We start from the raw sequence: 25,345 nt of genomic DNA, 5'->3' as shown, positions 1-25,345 counted from the left end.
ATACTCCTTCGCAGGACAAAATGTGAGTTTGAGTGATTGGAGAAGCGATTCATGTGTGGTATAGAAAAAGTGAACAGGAAAAGCATAAAAGTGCAAGAATCTGGGAGAAAAGAGATAGCATTGTGTGGGAATTTCATGATAAGAGATATACTTAATGAGAAAGTGACAAAAGCATGTTTTTCAGGTGCAAAGATAAAGAATACTTTTAATTTTTTAGATAATGACAATGTTATCTAATGCACCCAACAAATTTGGGTGCACGAGACTGCACCAAATTTGGGAAGCTTATATTCTAAGAACATCAGCCCAACAGCTGATGTTCTTAGAATATAAGCTTTCCAGAACCTTTAGGACTCTACGACCGACTTCAGTTGCCTTTCTTCAGCCTCGTTTGCTTAGTGTTAGTGCCTTTGTATACATATCATTATTTTGTGATCCATGAAGATGGCAATGTAACATTGCTAAAATAAAGGTAGTTATTAATTAAAGTTTTTATAATTAATAACATAGTTTACATTGTCATTTCCTAAAAAATTAGGAGTGTGTCTAACAATGTATAAGCCCATCTACAAGGAAGATAAAGGATGTTAGTGAGGCTTTAAGTTTGCAAAAGAAAGAAGCAAATGAATTAATTCTTTGGCCAGCACAAATGATTTGAAAGATGAGAAATATGCAATGAGAGAAGATATGAAAGAGTTATTAGAAGAAGCAAAAATGAAGAGTAAGAAAGTAAAGATTGTGAGTCTGTTGCCTTGGTATGATAGGGTAGAATTGAGAAGGCCCGTGATTGCCAGTGAGTCAATGAGAAGATTGTGCAGGAGGAATGGTGTGCAGTTTATAGATTTGTGGAATGAATTTGATGTTTTTTCCTGATGGACTACGTTTAAATGGTTTAGAAGTTATACTTGGAGAAAGTGCTGTTCAGTGAGTGGTTGGAAGTGCAAAACTAGGGAAACTAGAGATATCGGGGGTGCGCAAACAAAAATGTGCCTGACTACCCCTTAAGTGCAGGGATGATTATGAAGAGCTAGGTGCAGTTTCCCAGGTGTCGTTGAAATCCATGTACATGAGTGCTTGAAGTATCAAAAATAAAGGAGAAGAGTTTTTAACATTGGCAAGCTCAACTTGGCCAAAAAGAGTTGGTAAAATAGCTCGGAGGACACTTAAATGTTGAAGACACAATGATAAGAGAAGGTGATTATTATTCCTCTTTATAAGGCTATGATTCAGTCACATGTTGACTACTGTGCACAGATTTATCACCGGCATTTCTTGGGGGTCAGCAGTTATTGGAGAGGAATCGGAGACAAGTGACCGAGCTGATGATGGACCTGTAGAATGTTCTCTTTGATGATAAATTGGGGGGGGGTGCAGAGTTTAGCTGACAGGTGGGGGAGAGGGGATATGATAGAATCTTATAAGTTACTAAAGGGATACTATAAGATTGATGCAGGAAAAATTTTTCAATATGTGGAGGAGTGGTGTGTGTGTGTGTGGAGGGGGGGGAACAAGGGGTCACACTTGGAAGTGTTTAAGAGTGTGTGGACCAGGTTCTTACTTGGCTGACTTACACTTCTAGCTTTTACTGGCATAAACATACATCGTGTCATTTCATTTCTACACAGAACATTACATCTCACTGATAACGCTGTATAAATTCCCAATTGCACTACTTCTCTTGCATCAGAAACCTGCAGTGGCACTTGATGTTATCCAAAAGAGGAAAATACAGTTAATTGATTACTTTTCTCTCATTCATGTCACTTTTTCTTAGATGTTCTTTTTCTTTCTTATCCCTCTTCTATTGTAGGTATGTTCATGGATGCTATTCCTTTCCTGCATTTCTCCATTCCCTTAACCTGTAAACTTATGAGCTAGTGGTCATTCAATGTTCAGCTTTGAACAAACTGAACCAGCCATCCTCCTCTTTCATTCTATTCACCTCTTCTTTTTGGAGCATTCTTTTCCATGTTTTTCCTAAGGACTTCTACTTCCAGTTGTTCAGAGACATTTGAATGTGTTTTCTTCTTACACACATGCTATAAATTGTATCCTCTTATATGTAGGATTGATATATATAATAGGTAAATAAAGATTTTACCATAATAGAATAAAATTAATTGTACAGAAGAAAGTGTTATCATATAACTCTAATTATATCTGTTCTCTTAGCTCATGAACGAAAACTACGAGAAAGACTTTCTGACTATGAAAAAATATGTGGCATGCTTGACCTTCCCAAACTTTTTACTTTAAAATCACAGTATAGAAGTAAAGGTAAGCAATGGAATCTATACATTTTTGGTGTTAAGAAATCTGGTGGTTTACATAAATAAGAATAAAAGGCTGGGTAAAATATTTGGTAAGGGTTAGACAGAAAAAATGAAAGTCAAAAAGATTGTGCAGAATGAATGGTGTGTGGCTTATAGATGTATAGAGTGAAATTGATGGATGAAAGGACTTATATATGTCTGGTGGATTATATTTGCATTGTTTTTGGAATTAAATGTTTGGAGAAAGTGTTGTTTAGTCAGAGTTTGGAAGTGCAAAACCAGTCAGTCACTGCCTTGCTTTGAACAAACTAAACCAGCCTAAACTACAGATATTAAGTGGCAAGCAATCAACCTCATGTCTGGCCATTCCTGGGATAAATGAGTGTGAGTACAGAAATTGTTATGAAATACTGGATGTGATTTCACAGGTTTCAGATGCATATGGATTGGTAATGACATTACACTAGGGTAATTGTGGATCTAAGAGGATGTTGAAATGCATGTATATCAGAAATGAGGGAGAGGAGTTTTTGGTATCTGTCAGCTCAACTTGGCCAAGTTGAGCTGACAGATAAACTTGGCCAAAAATTGTAGGCATTGGTGAGACCTGCCTGACAGAAAATGATAGTTAGAGAGTAAGGATAGAAAGTCTTGTATTTTCAGGGAGGATAGAGTGAATAGGACAAGAGTTGGGGTATTGCTGGTGATAGCCAAAGGACTACAACCAACAAAATTAGAAATTAAAGAGAATTTTAGGTTTGGTTCATTTGAGAATGTCTTGTGTGAGATAGAGGCCAATAGCACAAAATATATTGTTGGTTGCTGCTATAGACTGGGGTGGGGGGGTCCATCCACAGGAAGATGTAGATGCCATACATTGGCAGTTTAGCACAATGAGTGCAGACCAAACAATTATTATGGGAGATTTCAACTACGTTGACATAGATTGGAGAGAGGAAAAGGGACATAGCAAGATGGAAATGAAATTTATACAGTTGCTAAGGGATACTTACCTGAAACAACATGTTTTAGAGAATACCAGAATTTTGAGTGTATTGGATCTGGTAGTAGCATCAGAAAATATACCTATAACCAAGATAGACAGTCTGCCTCCAATCAGTGAGAATGACCATGCAGTCTTGTTCTGGGAAGTTTCTAAACATGTGGAATTCTCTGTTCAAGAAAGAGTTTATGAATTATAAAACTGGTAATTATGACAGACTTAGAAGGCATCTTGGAGCAGTGCCATACCTTGAGAAGCTACAGGGTAAGAATGTTCAGTAGTGCATGGGAAATGATCAGAGATTGTTTGAGAGAAGCAGTATCAGACTGTATATTGAAGATCAAGAGGATAAACCAAGTGTGGATTAAGGGGATGAGTAGAAATATAAAGCAAGAGCTGCAAAAAAGAAAACACTGTGGAGAGAATATAAAGAAAATCAGCATACTCATGAGCAGTACAAAGTGCAAGCAAGAAGGGTGACAAGTGTGGTAAGAAAGGCCAAATCAAATTATGAGGAAAAAACTAAATCTCAAATAATTTTTTCCTTATGTAGCAAGTAAGAGGAAAAATGACTACTGCAGGATGACTTTAATCAAAGTCATCCTGAAATAGTCATTTTGCCAGAGGAAGAAATAGTTAAGGCAGTGATAATTTTGCAAAGCTGCTACGCCTCTGATCAACATAGTTCCATTACATAAAAACTGGTTTGAAGGCAGAATTAGCAAACTACAGACAAATTAATGTATCAGGAGTGGTTGTTAAAGTATTGGAAAAGTTTGGTTAAAGGGTGGAAGGTTTTGGTTTAAAGGTTTGGTTAAAATTTAACAGTGGGTGGATACGGATATGATACTCTGTGGTAGGCAGCATGGCTTTGTAAAGGATAGGTTTTGTTCACATTTTATAATAAAGTTACAGCAGAACTGGATTAAGAAAATGGGTACACCATGACACTACTGGACTTTGCAAAGGCATTTGACAGAATACCACATAGAAAATTATTATAAAAAGTTGGAGCAAATTGGAATTGAGTGTGTGTGTGGGTTGATACAAAGGAAATTTTTCAATATATATGACAAATAATTAGAGAACTAGGGGTCATCCATAGAAGTTATGCAGGGGTTGTGATTATTAAGGGTATGTGGACCAGATTTTTTGTGTGGAGAACGGTAAAGATGTGGAATGAATTATCAGAATAAGTTGTGAGTGCCCCGAGAGTCAATTAGTTTAAGGAATAGTATGGTAGGTTTTTGTATGTATAAACATTAGTGAGGGTCTCCCACATTGAGTCTTTGGAATCTAAGGAAATACCATATAATAATAATAATAATAAAAGTGAAAATAAGACCTGTTAGTAATATAATTACATAACATTCAGAATTTTTAAGCATTGGTTTTAATTATTAATTTTGTAAAAGGAAAGGAGATAAATAATGATGAAAATTGGAACATGCATGTATCTCTCCACTTGTATTTGTCTCCCCCCCCCTTATATAATAAAGCCTGTGGGATATCGATTATTATAGAATGTGTACCACATTAACGTTCACCACACTTTATGAATGGTAAATTATTACAATTGAGGTTAAGTCGATAAAGTGAGATTTCAGCACTTTCCTTGTATAAATGTTCATGTTTATATATAGATCTATATAGTATCAGGTCATCCCAAAAGTAGTGCTGTTTTTAATTTTGAAAGGATATAAAAGATAAATCACTTTCTAATTTAATCAAATGTATATTCTCCATTTGAATCAATAATGCTCTTCCAATGTTGTGAAAGCTTCATAATACCATTTCTATAGAATTCATGACATTTGGAGTCAAAGAAGTTGCATAGGCTCAATTTCAGTGCCTCTAATGTATCATATTATTTTTCATTAATGAAATGTTACAAACTTTGAAATAAGTGGTAATTTGAAGGTGCAAGATCAGGAGAATACAGAGGATGTGGAAGCTTTTCCCAGCTGATTCTTGCACTGTGAGGGTGTGCGTTATCATGGTGAAAAACAATACCCTTTCGATTAACCAGAGGTAGAAGGTCTTGTTTTGGCTGAGGTTTAGCCTGTTCCCCTGAATGAACCCACTGCCTTCGGTGCTTAACATTCGTGTAAAGTATCCACTTTTCATTACCTGTGACTACATGACTCAAAGATTGAACCTCTCAGGAATGAAGAGCAGTACAGATGTTGACACATTCTCTTCGATTGTTCATCAGTTCATGAGGAACTCGCTTGCTGAGCTTAGACACTATTCCAAGTTCTTGCAAATGGCAATGGATGGTTGATGATGATGAATTAAGATCTTTTGCTAAATCTTCAACTGTTGCATTGGCATTCTTATAGTAGCAGCTTCCAGCTTATCATTATTGAGAGGGGCAGGGCTCCTAGATTGAGGGGAGTCTTTCAAGTTAAAGTCCCCTTGTTGAAATTTTTGGAACCATCGCTGGTGCTTTTGCACATTCAAAATATTATCGCCATACTCTTCTTGAGAACCTTTGTAGCTCAGTCAGTATAGACAAAGTCCTTTGGTCAGAAAGACCTTTGTTCGATTCCCGTCTGCGACCTGAGGAACCTTTGTTTGGTCTCCTGATGAATGGTGAGTTAGCTGGTCTCATATAGAGGTAGGGGGTTTTTTCATCCAGTAACTTGGGTTTTTCGTACCCCAGAACAGCAAACTGGCCCTGTGAACAAACACGGATTGATGAACAGCAATAAACAAATGCAGTCAAACTTCAAGATAGGACCATAACCAGAGATAGATATGCTATAGCAAAAAGAATTGAATAATTTTACTCAGTATTATATCAGGATGATCAATTAAATGAAGAAGAAGACAACTATGAAACAACAGAAATACCACAGATTCTGCCAGAAGAATTTATGTGAAGCATCCAAAGCTTGCAAAATAGAAAAGCTGCAGGTGAGGATGGAGTTATAGCTGAACTTCTAAAAGCAGGTGGAGAAATGATGTATAAAATCTTAGCAAAACTATTTACCTTATGTCTGAAGAAAAATGATATACCAAGAACATGGAAGAAGGCTGCCCTAATTGCGATGCAAAAAAAAAAGGTGAAGTATATGATCCATATAATAATCCAAATAATCCATAACTCTTTTGCATGTTGGCCATGGTGGTGTAGGGATTGTTTTGGCAGTAGTAAGCTGTGAGTTCAAATCCTATTGTGGCATCATAATTATGTATATAATTATACAGTATAATATAATATATTATAATTATAACATATATATTATCTTTATGTAATTTATATTGGGAATGTGGCAAACTATGATTTTGCCAAAGCATACTGAATTGAATTTTATAAAAAAAAAAAAAAAAAATTTTAATACATATGTATTTTTTGTTCATAACATTTGATTATTAAATTTAATTCAGCATGCTTTGGCCGAATATTTCATGCTTCAGCCAGTTTACAAAATGAAGTAAGAGTGAAGAATATGCTTAATAATACTTCACTAAACCATGTAACCATATGAATATAAAAAGAACTATTGATATTTCATAACCAAATGCATATATGCATAGAAAATTGGAAAGTTTCCATAAAAGACCAGATAGCTTATGAGAATACAAACTGTGGCATCTGAGTTGCCTTTTTGCAATTGCTTACTTTTTTTTCCCCCATAAAAAGCAAACAATTTCTTCTCTGACAAAGCAAACTTTGAAAAAATCTCTCAGTTAAGTCTATACATATAACCATAGACATTAGTGTGTTTATTAATTCTGATTAGCACTGAAAAGTTGTTAGATGGACAGGGCCAGTGATTTTATACAACACAGGGCAACTTAGAAAACAACTGAAAAACATTTAGGTTAGAATCAATATAATGAAATATTTTGGGAAAATAAATACTTCATTCTCAACTTTGAAAATTGTAATATCCACTATTAACAGTCAAATTCTGTTAACAGTGAAATAACCTAAATCACTGTTATTTGCTGCATATCTATTTTCAAGTGCCATGTCATGATTAACTGGTTACCTTACTGTATGAATGAGTACTCTATAAGATCCATGTGTAGAAGCTTAAGTCCAGTGAGGACATCATGTTGGGGGCTTAATGGAATGTATACAGCACTCAGAAAGGATTAAAACAGAATTTAATACTTTCTATATTTTGTCTCAGTCACTGAGACATCTTCAGGGATTACAAAAAAAACTAATGTAACATATACACAAATAGCACACAATACTAAGCCCAACCACGTGAGCAGCTCCAAAGTCTTATCTAGGTGGAGTGCGCTCTAAGGGCGGTTGTAGATGGCCTGGAATTTAAGGTGGGATCTATGATGATAAGTGTTTCCCAAATCTTAGGAAGCTTAATGCAACCGTATTTATTTAGATTTGGTTGATTTCTGAGAGCTGCTGCTGATTCTAAAAATAGTCTCTCTTTTTTTAATTTGCTGTGGTGGAGCATGGTGGTTTTTTTCCATGAGATCCTGTGGGTTGTAACGAAGACATGGTCAGCCAGGCCTGACTGAAGATGGTCATGGTTGCAGACTGTGTTCCTGTAGGGGGATGATTGCTGATCTGCCTGTCTGTTCAAAGTATGCCAGCTTACAGGAACTGGGTACTTTATAAAATCCAGGCACTGAAAGAGGAGGAGGGAGCTGATCTTTTGTAGAACAGATAAGATTAGCAAGTTTGCGGTGGGGCTTAAACGCTGTATGGAGGGTGTACTTTTTTAATGACCTGGCTATTTTTTATGATGTGCCATGGATGTATGGTATGGTGATGTCATTTCTAAACTCTTTCTGAAGAGAAAACCGAGGAATGTGGGAGGAACTGATTATTTTTTTAATACTGTGATCAATGTAGCCATTGGAGAAGAAAGTGTTGTGTATGTGGTCAAGCTCAGTTGTAAGGCTGGTTTCACTGGAACAAAGATTGTAGGCTGTATTGGTTAGAGTTTGTGAATGTATTAAGAACATTAAGGAAAATAACAATAGTTTACCCTTCCTAGACACCTTAGTAACATGACTTCCTAATGGTAATCTTTCTTTCTCTGTATGAGTAGCTTTTCTATATACAGAGAAAGAAAGATTACCATTAGGAAGTCATGTTACTAAGGTGTCTAGGAAGGGTAAACTATTGTTCTTTTCCTTTTCCATCGTAAACTGGATGCTTGGATGTAGGCTGCTGAGGTGACTGAGGAAGGAGTCTAATGTGTCTGGCCCATGAGGCCAAATAGAGAACACATCATGTACATATCTTAGCCAAATAGAAGGTTTGAGAGAGGCTGAGTCTATGGCTCGTTTTTCAAACTTTCCATATAAAACTTGGCAGGAGGGGGGAACCAATGGTGGTTCCCTCAATGTGCTTGTAGATTTTATACCTCCAAGAAAAATAACCAGAATTGATGGCAAAGGAAAAGAGATCTAAGAGTGTTAAGGTATCAATTAAGGGAATATTCATAAACAGTGAGATGTTAAAGCTTACAATATGTCTGTGTTATTTGAGGTTAGATTTTCTATTAGGGTTTTAAAATGGATAGAATTTTTCATATAGGATGTGAAAAGCCCAGTGGGTGGGGGGGGTGTCAGAGAGTTGGCCAGCTGTTCTGACAGTTTGTAGCAAGGTGCATTAGTGGCATCTACTATAGGTCTTAGTGGGGAATTGGATTTGTGGATTTTTGGCAAACTGTATATTGAGGGGGACAGGAACAGAAAAGTTTCATTTTTTTCGTTATGTCTGGAAGCCAGGAAGATACTTTTATAAGTAAGTTTTTTAATTTTTTAACTTGTGTTTTTAGTGTTCTAGTGGGATATAGGTAGAGCGATCTCGGAGGATAATCTCCATTTTTCGATTGTATTACGTGGCATTAAGAACAACTGTGGCATTACCCTTATTCGCTCTGGTGATGACGATACTTTTTTCTTTCTGTAATTTCCCGATTTTGAGCAATTTGTTGGCTGGATGATAAATTACTTTTTGGAGGCAAAGACTGGGCGAGGATGTTGGCGACGTCAAGTCTGATGTTATTTGCTCCCACCACCACCCTGCTCAACAATATGGCATTATTAAAACTCTAACCAAGAGAGCCGCAATCTTTGTTCCAGTGGAACCGCACTTACAACTGAGCTTGACTACATACACAACACTTTTCTCTCCAATGACTACAGCAATCACAGTATTAAAAAAATAATCAGTTCCTTCCCCAGTCTTCTCTTCAGAAAGGTTAAAAAATGACATCACCATACCCTTCATCTGTGGCACATTGGAAAAAAATATCCAAGATTTTAAAAAAGTACAACCTACACATAGCATTTAAGTCCCACTGCAAACTTGCTACCCTTATCTGGTCTACAAAAGGTCAGCTCCCTCCTCTCTCAGTGCCTGGAGTTTATAAAGGTCCCTGTTCCTGTAAGCTAGCATACTTTGGACAGACGGACAGATCTGCAACCATCCGCCTAGAGGATCACAAGTCATACATCTGCAACCCACAGGATCTCATGGAAAAAAACCACCATGCTCCACCACAGCAAATTCAAAAAAGAGAGACTATTTTTAGAATCAGCAGCAGCTCTCAGAAATCAACCAAATCTTAATAAATATGGTTGCATTAAGCTTCCTAAGATATAGGAAACACTTATCATCAGAGATCCCACCTTATATTCCAGGCCACCTACAACCACCCTTAGAGGGCGCTCCACCTAGACTTTAGAATCACCTACATGGTTGGGCTTAGTATTGTGTGCTATTTGTGTATATGTTACATTAGTTTTTTTGTAATCCCTGAAGATGTCTCAGTGACTGAGACGAAATATAGGAAGTATTAAATTCTGTTTTAATCCTTTCTGAGTTCTGTATACAATCCATTAAGCCTCCAACATGAGATACTCTATAAAATGAAATGAGGAGTGCATATCCTAATCCTCTCATTGGTCATATTCCATTATGAAAAAGTCAGTAATAATTGGCAAAACAGATATTTGTAATGACCAGCATTCCTCAATGTATGCAATAAATAAGATAATATACAAAATTCTATTTACGACATAAAACATGAAACAGACCAGCATAATGTAATAAAACTCTATATTGAGCTGAAAGTTTTTTTTTTTTTGTTGTTGTTTTTGTTTGTACTTTTCCCCCAAAAAATCTCACTCATCACAGCGAGCAGACAAGCATACTTTACCAGATATTTTTAATCAGATAGTGTATGTACAGAGTATTTCAAATACCTTTGTATATACACCAGATATTTTTAATCAGATAGTGTATATCATGGCCTCCACATCCTGAAGCGGGCCCCCTATCTGTTGCTCAGGTTAAGCACAATGCATTGCTATACAATCTACAGGGTTTAGGATCAATTAGTTTAAATGATAACACAAAAGTATTATTTATTTAAAAAACTACCAATATCTATATAATACAAACTAATAATAATATTCAAAATTACTTCAAAGTATAATTTCTAGTTTTTGTCGAATCAAATTTATCAATAATATCAGTAAAATCAACTCGCTTAGCGAAATCATTTTCAATGCACAAAATTGCTAGGTGATTAAGTCCTTATTTGCCATGTTTTTAATGAATTGGCCAGTCTGCTGAATGATCTCTCAGCTGAAGAAACAGTAACCGGTTTGTGCAAAATAGTTTAACGGCGAGGCAGATATTGGCAATATACTTTGCAAGTTTTTGTCATAAATTTCTTTCAGAAATCTCACTGGACTTGTTTCTGTGCCAAAAACTATCTTATGAATACTTTTAAGGTGAAGAATTTCATTCAGTAACTCTTCTGACAGATCTTTTTCATACATATTCACAAGTTTTGCGGCTTTTGTGATAAGTTGAACATCTTCCAAGTTGTGGAAATTTAAAATAGTTGAGAATAATTCACATATCTGCTGCTTCAAACCTTGTTTTAAATCATTCATAATGAAATCCAATACTGGATAAATTACGAAAATTTTAAAATCTTGTTCAAGTTCTACAGTGGTTTCTCGATTTTTGCAAAATTGAAGGTGCACACCGATTGCTTCAGCAACTACTTTTGCTTCTTGGACAACACTTTCCCACGAGTCACGTAAGTGTTGTATCTCTTGCAATTCTCTTATAAGTGCAGACTCTACCTCAAGAGATATTCCTTTTTTTATTATTGTCAATATTTGATAATATTTTGTGCCAAAATATTGTCATTAGCATACCTTTATAAGATCTGAAAGATTTTTTCAAGCCATTAATTGTGTTCAGTGTTTAAGGAGTTACATCTCGAATTCTTTCACTTCACCTTGTTTTTGAAAGACTTTGAAGAGATAGTGGCATGTGTTTTTTCAGTACTTTCCAGCATGCAGGACTGTGAGCAAAGAAAGAGTAGAAGCTCTCTATATTCCCAAAAAACATTATAACATCTGGGTTGATTTTGGTAGCATTGACTCCTACGCAATTTAGTGAATGTGCTCCACAGGGAGAAAATAAGGCACATTTGTTCTTTTGTAAAATGAGAGTTTTTACACCGCTTATTTTTCCATGCATGTTTGCGCCATTGTCGTAGCCTTGTGAATGGCAATCTTTGTGAGGTATACTGTTTTTTCCAGAGTAGCAAGTATTTCTTCAGTTATTTTTTCTCCAGTTTTTCCAGTAAAGTTCATGAATTCAATGAAACATTCATTGATTTCAAATTTGCTTGCGTCTTGGTTTTACGATATGCATCTGAGAATTACGACGTTTTGTTCATTGTGGGAGATATCCGATGTTGTGTCAACTATTATTCTGTAGAAAATTGCATCTCTTCTTTGGTCTAGAATAGTTTGGAGAACTTTGCCCACTCAAAGGCAACTCATTTTGCAAATTCCATGACAAGTAATGTGCATATCCTTTCATACTTTTATCTTTCATCTGATTTTGTTGAACTTTGCCAAGATGTTGTTGTGTCACTTCATCGTACTTTCGAATTAATTTAATATACCTAAGAAATTCCCATTATGAACAATCTTCGTGTTCTCTCCTTGAAATGCTAAACCTCTGGATAATAAAAATAACATTACGTCTACCATCCATTGCAGAAGTCTCCACTTATTTGTTTCATATTGAATTTATAGTTATAAGTCTTTATCGATTCCATGTCCTTTCAATGATTTGAAAAGGGATTTCCAAGCCAGATATTGTTCTCTGTGTTCAGCACTATTTTCGTGAAGAGGCAACATATCATACAACTTTTTCCAGGGCTTATTTCTAGGCGAAAATTCTTCTTGGACTAAACTGCTTAAGTTTTTGTTATTAGAGTTTTAATATGTCATAATAACTTGTTATTATGACATGGTAGACAATAAAGAATTTCTTTCGATACACCCATGTTAACCATTCTCTTGGAAAATGTTCTCTTGTTCTTTCATTTTTCGTTTTCGTATAGAGCAAATAACTTGAAAATTCCTACCATTAAGATCTCTTGGCAATTCCTTATAAATCTTTTGGAATTCTTGAAAGCTGATAGCTTGTACTATCTCTTGCCACATGTTGCTTGAGATTACTCGGGCCAATTACTAAGGTCATCATATTTTATATCAGAGTTTTCAAAAAGATCCGCAATTAAAGCATCAACTGTATCATATTCTTCCATAGTCACTCCTGCAAATTTTTCACTTGCGGCTTTTTCTTCAGTTGCAAGAGGTTCACATGTAACAGTCACTCGACTTTCGACTTCCTTATGAGTTTTGATTTGACACTGATATTCTGTTTGGATTTCAGTGTCACAAACATTATCACCACCTTCACTATGATCAGTACTGGGAACTATGTTCATTTCATTTTCAGATTTGAAAAATTTGGTTATGAATTGATGACCTCGCAATGCTTTTGATTCTCTCTCTCGGATTTAAGTTTCCTCTTCTTAGCTCTGGACTTACGTTTGTACTTTGAATCAGATATTGGGATTTTATTTATTTTAACTAGAACGTCTTTGCTTGCTTGAGAGCAGTTTATTTAAATATTTTTAATATCTCAAATTTGTATGATCTGAAAAGAAATAATAATTAAGTTTGTTTCATAAAAAAAACATAACTAAAAAAGTTTTAGATTTTCTTTTACTTACTAACTAGCAAAAGTTTAATTCAAATAAGACAAATTCTTCTCAAATAAAGAATTTTGTAGAAAATTTTTAGTTTCTTGAGATCAACTTAACCAATAAAGCTTTCTCTTTTACGAATAAAATAAGTCGAATTGCGAAAAGTCCTAATGACCCAGAACAGTAAATACTCAAAACTGCCGCATCTGGACTACAGAGAATCCCCATCCCTTACATTTTCTAAAAGTCACAGTATGGACAGGATTTATGGCCAAGTTTGTTATCAAGCTGTTTTTCTTTAAAGAAATCCATCAAGTCGGGCCTCTGACCTGTCACTGCTATGCATTATTGGGACACATTTTGAGCAGTTTTGTCATCTTGCAATTGCAGCGAAGAGAGCACCTGAACACAACAGTGTTAAAATAGCAGACTCTCTGCATCGGACATGAAGTTCAACATTTCACAGAGGATAGAATAATCACTTGCTCATTTTCTATGAGATGGCTACTGCATTCACTACCTTAACCCCTGTGACTTTTGGCTTTGTAGTTACTCAAAAGCATGGTGTATTGGAGCGAAGTTTTTCACCTGGCAGATTGAAAGACAAAAATCACACATCTGTGAAACCTTTTGACAGATAAGTTGCATTCCGCTGTAGACAATGCTGTATGATGGTATCAGATTATTTTATAAACTGAGCAAAATAAACATCATTGAATAACTTTCTCATCGACTGTGAATCATTTCACATTCACATACCATCACATTAATGTAATTTTTTCCCTCACAGTGTCATGTTTCCCCCATTGGTCCTTTTTGAACTATTTTTTTTTATTGTCGAAATCTCTTCCCCATGATCTGGTTAGGATGCCCACCAAGTTTGAGAGTATTTTGTTTGTTGTATCTCTCTCTCTCTGTACAGATTGCTCTGAATAGGGATAGGGATATTTGAATTTGAAACACCCTATATATATATATAAACAGATGAAAACAAAACAAACTTTCTCTCAGTAATTAGTCTGGCTTGTTTTTAGCATGGTATAGGATTTTCTTAACCATTAAACATTTTAAAAAGCAGCTGTATATGAAAAAGTTTATCTGTTTTTTACAAAATCTAAGTTTTGTATCACATTATTATATGAATTGAGCAAAATAAGCATCTAATAACTTTGTTTGTGACTGACTCTGAATCATTTCATAATCACATACCATCTGGTTCACATTAATGTAATTCTCTCACTCCTGCAGTGCAGGAGATTGGTTCAAAAATTAGTCATTTTTGAACTAATTTTGAAAGCATTTTGATTATTTTTGAAATAAAATGAAATACAATATTGTGCAGTGACCATGCCAATTAATAGCGGCCAAAATTTCAATAAATTTAAAAGTAGTAGCATTTTATTATTACTTATATGGGAGGGAAAAATCTACAATTGTATAAATCAGATAGTGAGAGTTGAGTAAAATAGTTAAAACCATGAGTCAAATTTTGAATCTAAATTAATGTATTTTTTAATTAGCTCTAAATGAGCAATTACTACTTGATGAGTATGTTGGATAATTAATTCTTATATCAAGCTCATGTTACAAATCTGGTATGATTCTTGAACTGTCAACTCTGGTAGAATCTTATTTTTTTTTTTTTTTTGCTTCAAAATTTTGGATCCAAAATAGTCTTCAACATTCTTCCTCTTTATTCTTAATATATTAAGAATATCTTTTAATTAGGTAAACATTACAGTGAGGGACAGCTGTAATCAGTAGTTTGTTATGTCAGTGGGTAAGAATGCTAATAAACACAACTTCTGGCAGATTCTGCATTGCTAATTGAACAATTTTACATTATCATATTTATCTTATTTGAAAATGAAATATATATGTCGAGAATAAGGAAAGATTGGGAAGATGCAACTTGCAGAGTCTGGTGGACAGGTGGAGGAGGAGGAGGGGGATATGATAGAGACCTACAAGTTATTAAGGGGTTGTTATAGGATCAATGCTGGAGAGATTCTACAGAAAATAGTGGGAGATCAGGGGAGAACCAGAGATCATCTCTGGAAGTTGTATAAGGAGGATGTGAGTAGGGGAGTGAGAAGAAGATTTTTTTTATGCAGAGTTGTGAATGATTTGAATGCCTTGCCTGAGAGTGTGGTGTTTGCAGAAAATTTGAGTGTGTTTAAAGCACAGTATGATGAGCTGTGTGTTTGATAAAAGGACTTCCTAGGTGAGTCTTTGACTCCTTGGGGTCTTGGGTAATAATAATATTGCTATTGAAGTTAATATCAGCAAACAGTTCTTTTCCACTTAACTAATTGTTATCATCATTGTATAATGTTTTCTAAAATATAAATTTTGCATTTCAGATGTAACAGAAAGGTTCGATTTTGTTTTTTGGTGGGGTGATTTAAACTTTAGACTTGTTCAGGAAAGGCCTATAGTATTGTCATATGTGGAAGATAAAATAAATGAGGCTCTTCCTTCATTTGATTCACTTTTAAGACATGACCAGCTTTATCAAGTTATGAATGAAGGTTAGTTAATTATGTAATTTATATATTGATGTTTATTTTATTTTCCCTCATTGAGAATTACTTAAAATATAGTATGATGCAAAAAAAAGTAGTACTGAACTTCAACGCCTCCTTCAGTATACGTGGTATGAGAGATGCTGTTTGACTGCATGTTTATTGTTGAGCATTATTTTCATTCATACGGAGTTGGTAGAGCAATTGTTGCAAGCTTATGACTTGTTTGTGAACAGTTTGTTCATCATTACTGTAAGCTTGCCCCAAGCAATAGTGTCATCATTGCCTTAATCGAGAGGTTCTGACGTGCCGGAAGTGTTCTGCTGCGATGCAACGAGGATTTGGGGAGACCACAAACTGTTAACACAAATGATAATCACAGGCCTGTGAATTTGTTCACTAGAAACCTCTTCACAGCAAGAAGGTCACTGCATGGTGCGCAGTTTTTTCCATGCCATAATTGGGCCCTTCTTCATTGAATAGGTGGTGTAACCATGACCTTTAACAGCAAATGCTGTTAAAGGTCATGGTTCGAGAATGATCGAGAATGTATTGATTCCATTCACCCAGGAATTGCATAGGATATGTCATGCAAAAAAAAAGCATTCCATTTCATGCACAGGTTAATCCAACAGGATGGAGCAACTTGTCACACATCATGTGGTTCTGGAGGCTCTTTATCAGAACACTTCCTTGGGAGGCTTATTTCAAGCTTCACAGAATTCCCTTACTTCATGTTCTGCTGATCTCACATCACTTGATGCTGTCGTTTAGATTATGTTGAAGGAATCGGGTATTCCACCATGACCCATCTTCAAACATTGGTGAGCTAAGGGATAAAATTACATGATGTGTTCAGCAGATGCCCCAACCCTTGTTCTCCGAGATGACAGAGAACTTTCACATGTGCTACGAAACCTGTCTTGAAAGGCAAAGTGCTCATTTCAAGTATGTAATCTAATGTTGTTAATGCTTTATTTGACCAAGATTCCACTGATAGTTGTGGATCCTTATCCACTATCACCCAGGTATAAACATATATTTCTTTGTTAATAAATCCATTTAATCCATAACATATATCATTGTAGTTGTTCAGTACTGTTTTTTTTTTTGCACCATACTATAGTATATTTAATAAAATTAAAATTTTATTGTCTAAAATAAAATTTTTGCAGTCTCCAGTAGTCCATGTATGGCCTTATCAAAGCCTTATACAATAGAACAAGAATCTCCTTACTTCTACAAGTCAGTGTCCTCTGCATCATAACCAGAATTGTTTGTGTTGTCCTCACAATTTTGGTAGCGTATCCCCTAAATTTTAGATCCTTATCCACTATCACCCCCAAGATCTCTTATTACCTCCAACAATATATCCCCACAAATCATAAATTATACATCCCATCATTGTTTCCAATTTTAAAACCATACATTTTGCAACATTGAACTCGCATCCCCATTCACTCAATTTATTCAGGTCTTCTTGTAAGACCACAACATCTTCTCTACTCTTCATAGTTCGTCTGAACTTTGCATCATCTGCAAACAACCGAATTTCCCCATCCAAAATCATTAACATACAGTTTAAACGGCAATGGTCCTAAAACATACCCCTGAGGCATACCACTACTGACTTTTTTCCTCTTCCAGGATATTGTTCCCCCATACACAACTTGCTGATACCTATCAGATAGCCAGTCTCCAATCCAATGCACTAATCTAATATCCAACCCCATCCACTCTAGTTTGAATATCAACTTATCATGCAGTAATCTATCAAAAGCCTTTGCAAAATTTAAGTATACTACTGTGTATCCCTCTCCTTTGTCCAAGGAAGCTGTCACCTTATTGTAATAAGTAAGTAGATTACTAAAATATGACCTCCCTTTAGCAAATCCATGCTGTCCATCAAAGATAATATCATTGATGGTGAATTGGATACATTTATGTTGTTTATTCAGGCAGTTTAGGAATGTATTTAAAGTTTCTCAGCCATGGGGCCAAATGATGAAAATATCATCAACATATCTGAGCCAGGCTTTAGGCTGGCAGAATCTAGAGCTCGTTGCTCAAAGTCTCCCATGTAAAAGTTAGCTATTGGGTGGAAAGTGGTGGGCCCATGGCCATACCTTTTTTTTTTTTTAGTAGGTAAAAATTATTTTGCCTAGTGAAATACTCGGAGCACAGTATGTGGGCAAAGAGGGCCATATCAGACAGAAATATGTTCTGTAGGAAAAGAATAGTGTCATTGATTGGGACATTAGTGAGAAGAGCAGAGCAGTTATGTCAAAGCTGACTAATAAATCTTTGTTGTTGAGTGTGATGTTTCTGATTTTTTTATGAAGTGTTGTGTATTTTTATATAGGAGAGGGAATGACTTACCAACTCCTTGAGTATGGCTGCTAGCTTCTTGATTAAGTGGAGAGTAAGACAGGAGAGATTGAAGAGGTGGTTATGAATGGGGAAGTGAGTGGTATGAGTATAGAAAATGAGAGAATGGGTGTGCAAGAGGAGCAGAGAAAATGGGAGGCTCAGGGTGAACAGGGGCACACAGCATAAGAAAGGTGGATGCTCCAAGAGGAGGTGAGCATGTGTAGGCAGGAAAGGAATGGGATGACCAGGGATCAAGAGGAAACAGTTGGAATTGAAAAGGGTTTTAAAATGAAGAAGCAGAAAGGGAAATGGCCCAGAAATGAGCTGTTGTGTTTGTATACAAATGCTAGAAGTATAAGAAACAATGCGGATGAAATGGTTAATAAGTGAGACATGGTTTGAAGAGGATGACATCCTGACAGGAATAGAGATGGAAGGTTATGATGTGTTTCGTGAGGACAGAAGGAGTAAAAAGGGAAGGGGAGTGCTGTTGATGATAGAGAAAGAGTTATGTCCATATAAAGTAGAGATGCAAGAGGGAAATAGTGCCAGTGGTTTTGAGGCAGTATGGTGTGAGATAGAGGTGAATGGAATCAAATACTTCGTGGGATGTTGTTATAGACCAGGTAATGTGGATGGTGGTAATAATGAAATGTACAATCAAATTAGCCAAGTAAATAAGAAAAGGGTGATCATTATGGGTGATTTTAATTATGGCAATATATACGTGAATGATGAGATAGCAACTGGAAGTAAAGAAAATGAGTTTCTTGAGTTTTTGAGGGATAACTACCTCAGACAGTATGTAACAGAGGGCACACAAGGATTAAGGGTCTTGGATTTGGTCATCTCATCAGAGGATGTAAAAATAAATGAGGTGTCAAATCATCCACCAATTGGTGAGAGTGACCATGAGGTGATTACCTGGGTGGTTGCCAGCAGTGTGAGGACCTCTGTGAGAAAAGGGTATATGTGGAACTACAAGGGGGGAGGGTGATTATGAAGAGCTCAGGAGACAGCTTGCGGGTGTAGCGTGGAATGAGGAGTTAGCTGGAAAAGAGATCGTTGCAGCTTGGGGGATTTTCAAAAACTGTTTAGTAGATGCAATGTCTAAATGTATTCCAAGGCTGAGAAGGTTAAATAAGGTGGGTGTGAGATGGATGAATAAAGAGATTAAGCATGAGATACAGAGAAAATGGGCATTGTGAAGGCAGCATAAGAGATATGGAAATAACCAATTCCATGAGGTCTACAAAGACCAAGCAAGGAGGGTGACTTGGTTGGTGAGGGTAGCTAAAGAGAATTTAGAGGTATAAACAGCAGTTGGCTAATGAAGCCAAAAAGAATCCTAAGGAATTCTTTCGATATGTAGCCAGCAAAAGAAAGAATAATTATGGAAGGATGACATTGATTGGAGAAAATGTTATAAAGACAGCTGATGCCGAATGTGTGGTGGAGATACTTAATGAGCAGTTCATAAAGATCTTTCAATCTTGTGAATGTGACTTCATGGATTGAGAGCAGTTGATGATGGGGAGGAGAGACTGACTGTAGGTGAGCAAGAGGTGTATAGGGAGTTGAGTAAACTAGATGTTAATAAGGCTGTGGGACTTGATAATATATCACCATGTATTCTGAAAGAATGTGCCAGGGAGTTGACACCTGCCTTGACATATTTTTTTAATATGAGTCTTGCACTCGGTCAAGTTCCTAAGGAGTGGAAGGAGGGCAAGTTTGTGTCGCTTCATAAAGAAGGTGCTCGAACTCATGCATCAAACTATAGGCCTATCTCTGTGTCAGGTGTTGTGGTTAAGTTGTTGGAGAAGCTTGTGAGAACTAGGATCCAGAATTGGGTTGATAACAATGGTATTATCTTTGATGGACAGCATGGATTTGCTAAAGGGAGGTCATGTTTTAGTAATCTACTTACTTATTACAATAAAGTGACTGCTTCCTTGGACAGAGGAAAAGGATAACCAGTAATATACTTGGATTTCACAAACGCTTTTGATAGAGTACCTCATGATAGGTTGACAGTCAAACTAGAGCAGATGGGGTTGGATATTAGATTTGTGCATTGAATTGGAGACTGGCTATCTGATAGGTATCAACAAGTTGTGTATGGGGGAGAGCGATATCCAGGAAAAGGAAAGTCACTAGTGGAGTGCCTCAGGGGTCTGTTTTAGGTCCATTACTGTTTAACTTGTATATTAATGATATAGGTGAAGATTTGAATGGAGATATTCAGTTGTTTGCAGATGATGCAAAGTTTGGATGAACCATGAAGTGTAGTGAAGATGTTGTGGCCTTACAGGAAGACTTGAATAGATTGAGTGATTGGGCATGGAAATGGGGATGTGAATTCAATGTTGCAAAATGTAAGATTTTAAAATTTGGAAAACAAAGATGGGATGCAGAATTTACGCTTGGTGAGAATATATTGTTAGAAGTAGAGGAAATAAGAGATTTGGGGGTGATAGTGGATAAGGATCTAAAATTTAGGGGACACATCACCAAAATTATGAAGACATCACAAAGGCTTCTGGGAATGATGTGGAGGATACTGACGTGTAGAAGTAGGAAGATTCTTGTTCCGTTGTATAAGGCTTTGATTAGGCCACACATGGACTATTGTGCCCAGATTTGGTCACTGGGTTTTCAGAAGGATGAAGAGATGTTGGAAAGGGTCCAAAGGAGACTGACTGACTAAGGTAGTTTCTGACCTCTGGAATGTCGAGTATGAGGAAAAATTGAGAAGATGTAATTTTCAGGCAGAGTCTGGTGGATGGGAGGAAGAGGGGAGATATGATAGAGACCTACAAGTTGGTAAGGGGTTGTTTTATGATCAATGCTGGAGAAGTTTTACAGAGAATAGTGGGAGATCAGGGGAAAACCAGAGGTCATCCCTGGAAACTGTATAAAGAGGGTGTGAGTAGGGGAGTGAGAGGCAAGTTTTTTTTTCATGCAGAGTTGTGAATGATTGGAATGCCTTGCCTGAGAGTGTGGTGTTTGCAAAGAGTTTGAATATGTTTAAAACACGGTATGATGAGCTGTGTGTGTGATAAAAGGACCTCCCAGATGAGACTTTGACTCCATGAGGTCTTGGGATGGTAATAATAATAATAATTAGAGCTGTCAATTCCTTCAACTATCAGTCGTAGTGATGTTTGTTTTGTGTATTTTTGGCAGGCCATAAATTCTGGCAGCACAGGCATAATTCAGTTATTAGATTTTTGGTTGTTTTCTCTGGCACATGATCACCAGTTTGATTAGTTCTGTTGTTTTCTTTTTGATGCAGTTCATAGGGTTGTAGTTCACCATTTGGTATATGTTGTGGTGGGATACGAATTGGTTAATTTTTTCCTGGTATGCTGTCCAATCAAGGATGACTGTTACATTGCCTTTATTTGCTTTTGTAATACAGATCCCTTGGTTATTTTTTTAAAGATTTAAGAGCCAGTTTTTCCATTCTGGTTAGGTTGCAACTTAGTTGTTTATTGGAGCTTAATATGTACAATGTTTGCATTCATATTTTGTTGGCTATATTGGAGGGGAGCGATTTTAGACCTCTTTCAATGTGATAAATGAAATCTAATTTGTTAACTGACCTTGGTGCAATGGTGTAGTTCTCGCTTTTTTCAGAAGCGAGAGCTCTCCTTCGTTAAGATTGTATCTGTATTTGTTGATAACTTGGCCGTGATCCATTGGTGGCTGATTGCTCCTAACTTCGTGTGTAGGGGATTGGCTGCTCCTTGTATCATTGGTTTGTAATTGGCTGTTTTCCTATGGGTGTTCCACTCCAAACATGTCACAAAATTGACTGGAAAGGCACCAAGTTCCCACACCAATCCAAAACTTAGTTTGAAAGAAAATTCAAAGAAGCCTGTGAAATGTCATCCAAATCTGAACTTTGGAGGCCCATCTTCAACCCATATAGCATCCAGAACAACCCCAAACAGAAGAAAATCTTAATATGAGAAGACTAGAAATTGTTTAATGTAGTTCTGTGTATTGTATTTTTTTTTCCACCAGAGGTCAGGCTAGGGTAAATAATTAACAAACATTTAGATTCATCTTACTTTTGTGTAGTGTATTGTCATGTAGCTTGTATCCTGTACATATTTATGTTTTCCTGATGATGACCTCAATACAGAGGTTGAAACGTCGAATGTTACTTTCATAATGATAAGTAAAGTAATTATTCTAACACATGTTGTGTCTGCATAAATTCTTCACTATAAATGCTGACCACCGTGTAATCTTAAAAGAAAGAATTTATTAACAATTTGAAGAATTTAGAATTAGATTTAGAAGATAGTAGAATTTATTAACAACTTTTCAAAGTAGAATTTATATAAAAACAGTTATTGCTCGTCAGTGTTAATGAATTAGCTCTTTTATTCTGAGGAGGATATTAAAATGTTTTTTTTTTTTTTTTTTTCCCCAGTTATATTCATTGATTTTAAAGACTACATTACAATTTCCCTTTACCTCTCTAGTGATGATTATTTCTTTTATCTCTGTGAAATTAATGAGATCAAAGTTAGCTGATGGAGATATTTCTTTTAAGGGTAACTTTCAACTTCTAAGTTGCAAGGCCAATGGGCAAACATACATATTTAGTTCCAGCTCCTCTCTCAGGCAATGGTGATGATGATTTGCCTGAGTTCTGTACATAAGCTTATTTAGTGTTTCATAAAGCACCCTAATTACAGGGAATATAATAAATTCAGTATTTACACAGAAGATAATATACATCACACAACATATTCTTTATATTACGTTTGACTACTAGGCCACATGATGAAGGGGGAGAGGTAATACATAATTCACAGCAGGAGGAAAGTGTGCTTACTACCTGTGACCTTTTCCTCTCTTTCTGAGTCTAGCACATGGTGGTGGTGGGAAGAAAAGTACTTGAATGACTCAGTTTTTCATTCTCAATCACTAAAATCATAATATAATGCTGATAGCATGTATATTATTATTATTATTCAGGCCTCCATGGAGTCAAAAAGACTCATCGTTGGAGGCCCTTCCTAGAAACACAAAGTCTATCATACCACTCCTTGAACTCGTTGACCATTCATGTTCTCACCACTCTATCAGGAAATAATGGAGAAGTCATATTTACCTATAAGAGTTGCTAAAAAGTGTCTTCTCCATTGCTTCCACCTTGGTACCACCTCGGGGTCTGGCTCCCACTGACGAGACCTCAATAAACGTTGAAACCGGTCTAGGTAGTGGCCCTTCCCTTAATGCATAGCATTATACATGTCTGCAAGGAGATATGCTTTGCATTATGGGAGATAATGAGACAAGGAGTGATGAGAGCTTGGTCCACCTTTACTACAAGTTGCCTCAGTCCTGAAGATACTTCAGGCACAAACTTTGTTTGCTTACACTTGGATAAAGGATTAAACTAAATTTATTATTATCTCTTCCTCCAGTACAGCTCCTCCAATAGAATACGCAGCCTCTCATCGATGTATCCCAACTTCAAGACTTTACATTTTGCTGCATTAAACTGAATCTCCCATTCATTTGCCCATCTGTTCAGTTTATTCGAATCCTCTTGCAGGGCTGCCACATCTGTACTATTACCAATAACCGTTCCTAGCTTCACATAATCTGCAAACAACTAAATATCTCCCTGCAATCCACTGACAATGTCATTGATATAAAGGCTAAACGATACAGGTCTCAGTACTGAGTCCTGTGGAGCCCACTTGTAGCCTTCTGCCTCCTTGATATCACCCCACATACACAATTCTCTGATACCTATCAGATAGCCAATCCTGAATCCAGTTGACTAACCTGACATCTAAACCCATGTGCTGCAACTTAAATATCAGCATGTCATGTGGCATTGAAAGGCCCTGTCAAATGCCTTTGCAAAATCCAAAAAAATGGCAGAATATGCCTTTCTTTCATCAACCACTCTTGTCACATTATTATAAAAGACAATCATATTACTAACACAAGAGTTCCCCTCAACAAATCCATGTTGATCAACAAATCCATAACATTACCCTCATCTGCCCAATGCTGTATATGGTCCCTCACTAAATTCTCCAAGATCTTAACAACTACTGATGAAACACAAACTAGTCTATAATTTGACACTTCCAGACTGCTATTGTCCTTATGCAATGATACTATCTTACACTCCTTCCAGTCCTTGGGTACCTTTCCCATAGCCAGACTTTCATTGAAAAGCCAGGTCAACAGAGCTGTCAGTTCTTTAGCACATTCTCTTAAAACCCATGGTGAAATTCCACCAGTCCCACTGCTTTATTGACATCAGAGTACTCAGTATTTGAAACACACTCTCTTCTTGCACTAAATGTGCCTAAAGATGTTTCATAGATCTCTGCTGACATACTGATTCTGTGCATCTCTCATTTGTCAGTGTTTGGGAATTTAACAAACTCCCAAAAAAGAGCATAACTTTAACAGTGTTGCCACTTCCCATTTCTAAGCATTTATTTAATCATGTTATTTAACTAAAATCCACAGGAGTATGTTTGATACCTGACCTAATCTGAGCTATGACAAAAGAAAGCTGCAAACCACATTTAATGATCCTAGTTCTTAACAAAAACTAGAATAAAATCATCAGCATCATCAAATTCTTTATATGTATCCTCAAGAGGTGTACAGTATAGTACTATTACATGAAAGTTTTACCTTATCACTAACTTCTTATCTACAACTTTCCTCCAGGTCATATTATCTCTCATGACGTTAATATTTTCAGATTTTATATTTACGTCTTACAGTGTACTTCTAACTGCATCAATCTGCTTAGGTCTGTTGAAAGTTTTTCCACGTGGTTATACTATAAATTAAAGATGCCAAGAAATTATATTCTTGGTTCTAATGACTTTACATCACTTTCCTCAGTATCCCATAATGCAAAGCACATATTCTTACACATATATAATGCTATGCAGTATGGGAAGGGTCACTATCAAGACTGGTCTCGATCTTAATTGAGGTCTCATCAGTGGGAATCAGACCCTATATACAAGTTGCCCAGTTGTGAAGTTACCTTCACCCCCAAACTTTGTTTGCTTACACTTGGATAAAGGATTAAACTAAGAATATAATTTCTTGGTATCATGAATTTATAGTATAAGCAAG

At 36.3% G+C, this 25,345-nt stretch overlaps 1 protein-coding gene across 1 annotated transcript in view; it reads left to right on the top strand.

The window, feature by feature from the left end:
- Positions 1–25,345, top strand: part of LOC150103724 (phosphatidylinositol polyphosphate 5-phosphatase type IV-like) — a 225,112-nt gene that overhangs the window by 109,318 nt on the left and 90,449 nt on the right. Inside the window, 2 exon segments of the mRNA XM_090396512.1 lie at positions 2,173–2,277; positions 15,668–15,835. Of these exon segments, the coding sequence (XP_090252638.1) occupies positions 2,173–2,277; positions 15,668–15,835 (273 nt within the window).

The sequence above is a fragment of the Typopeltis vanoorti genome, chromosome 8, assembly GCF_054136105.1.
Source record: "Typopeltis vanoorti isolate ZY-2024b chromosome 8, IOZ_Tvanoo_1.0, whole genome shotgun sequence".
Classification (NCBI taxonomy): domain Eukaryota; kingdom Metazoa; phylum Arthropoda; class Arachnida; order Uropygi; family Thelyphonidae; genus Typopeltis; species Typopeltis vanoorti.
Note: the sequence above shows the minus strand (reverse complement) of the source record. Positions and strands in the feature narration are given on the sequence as shown.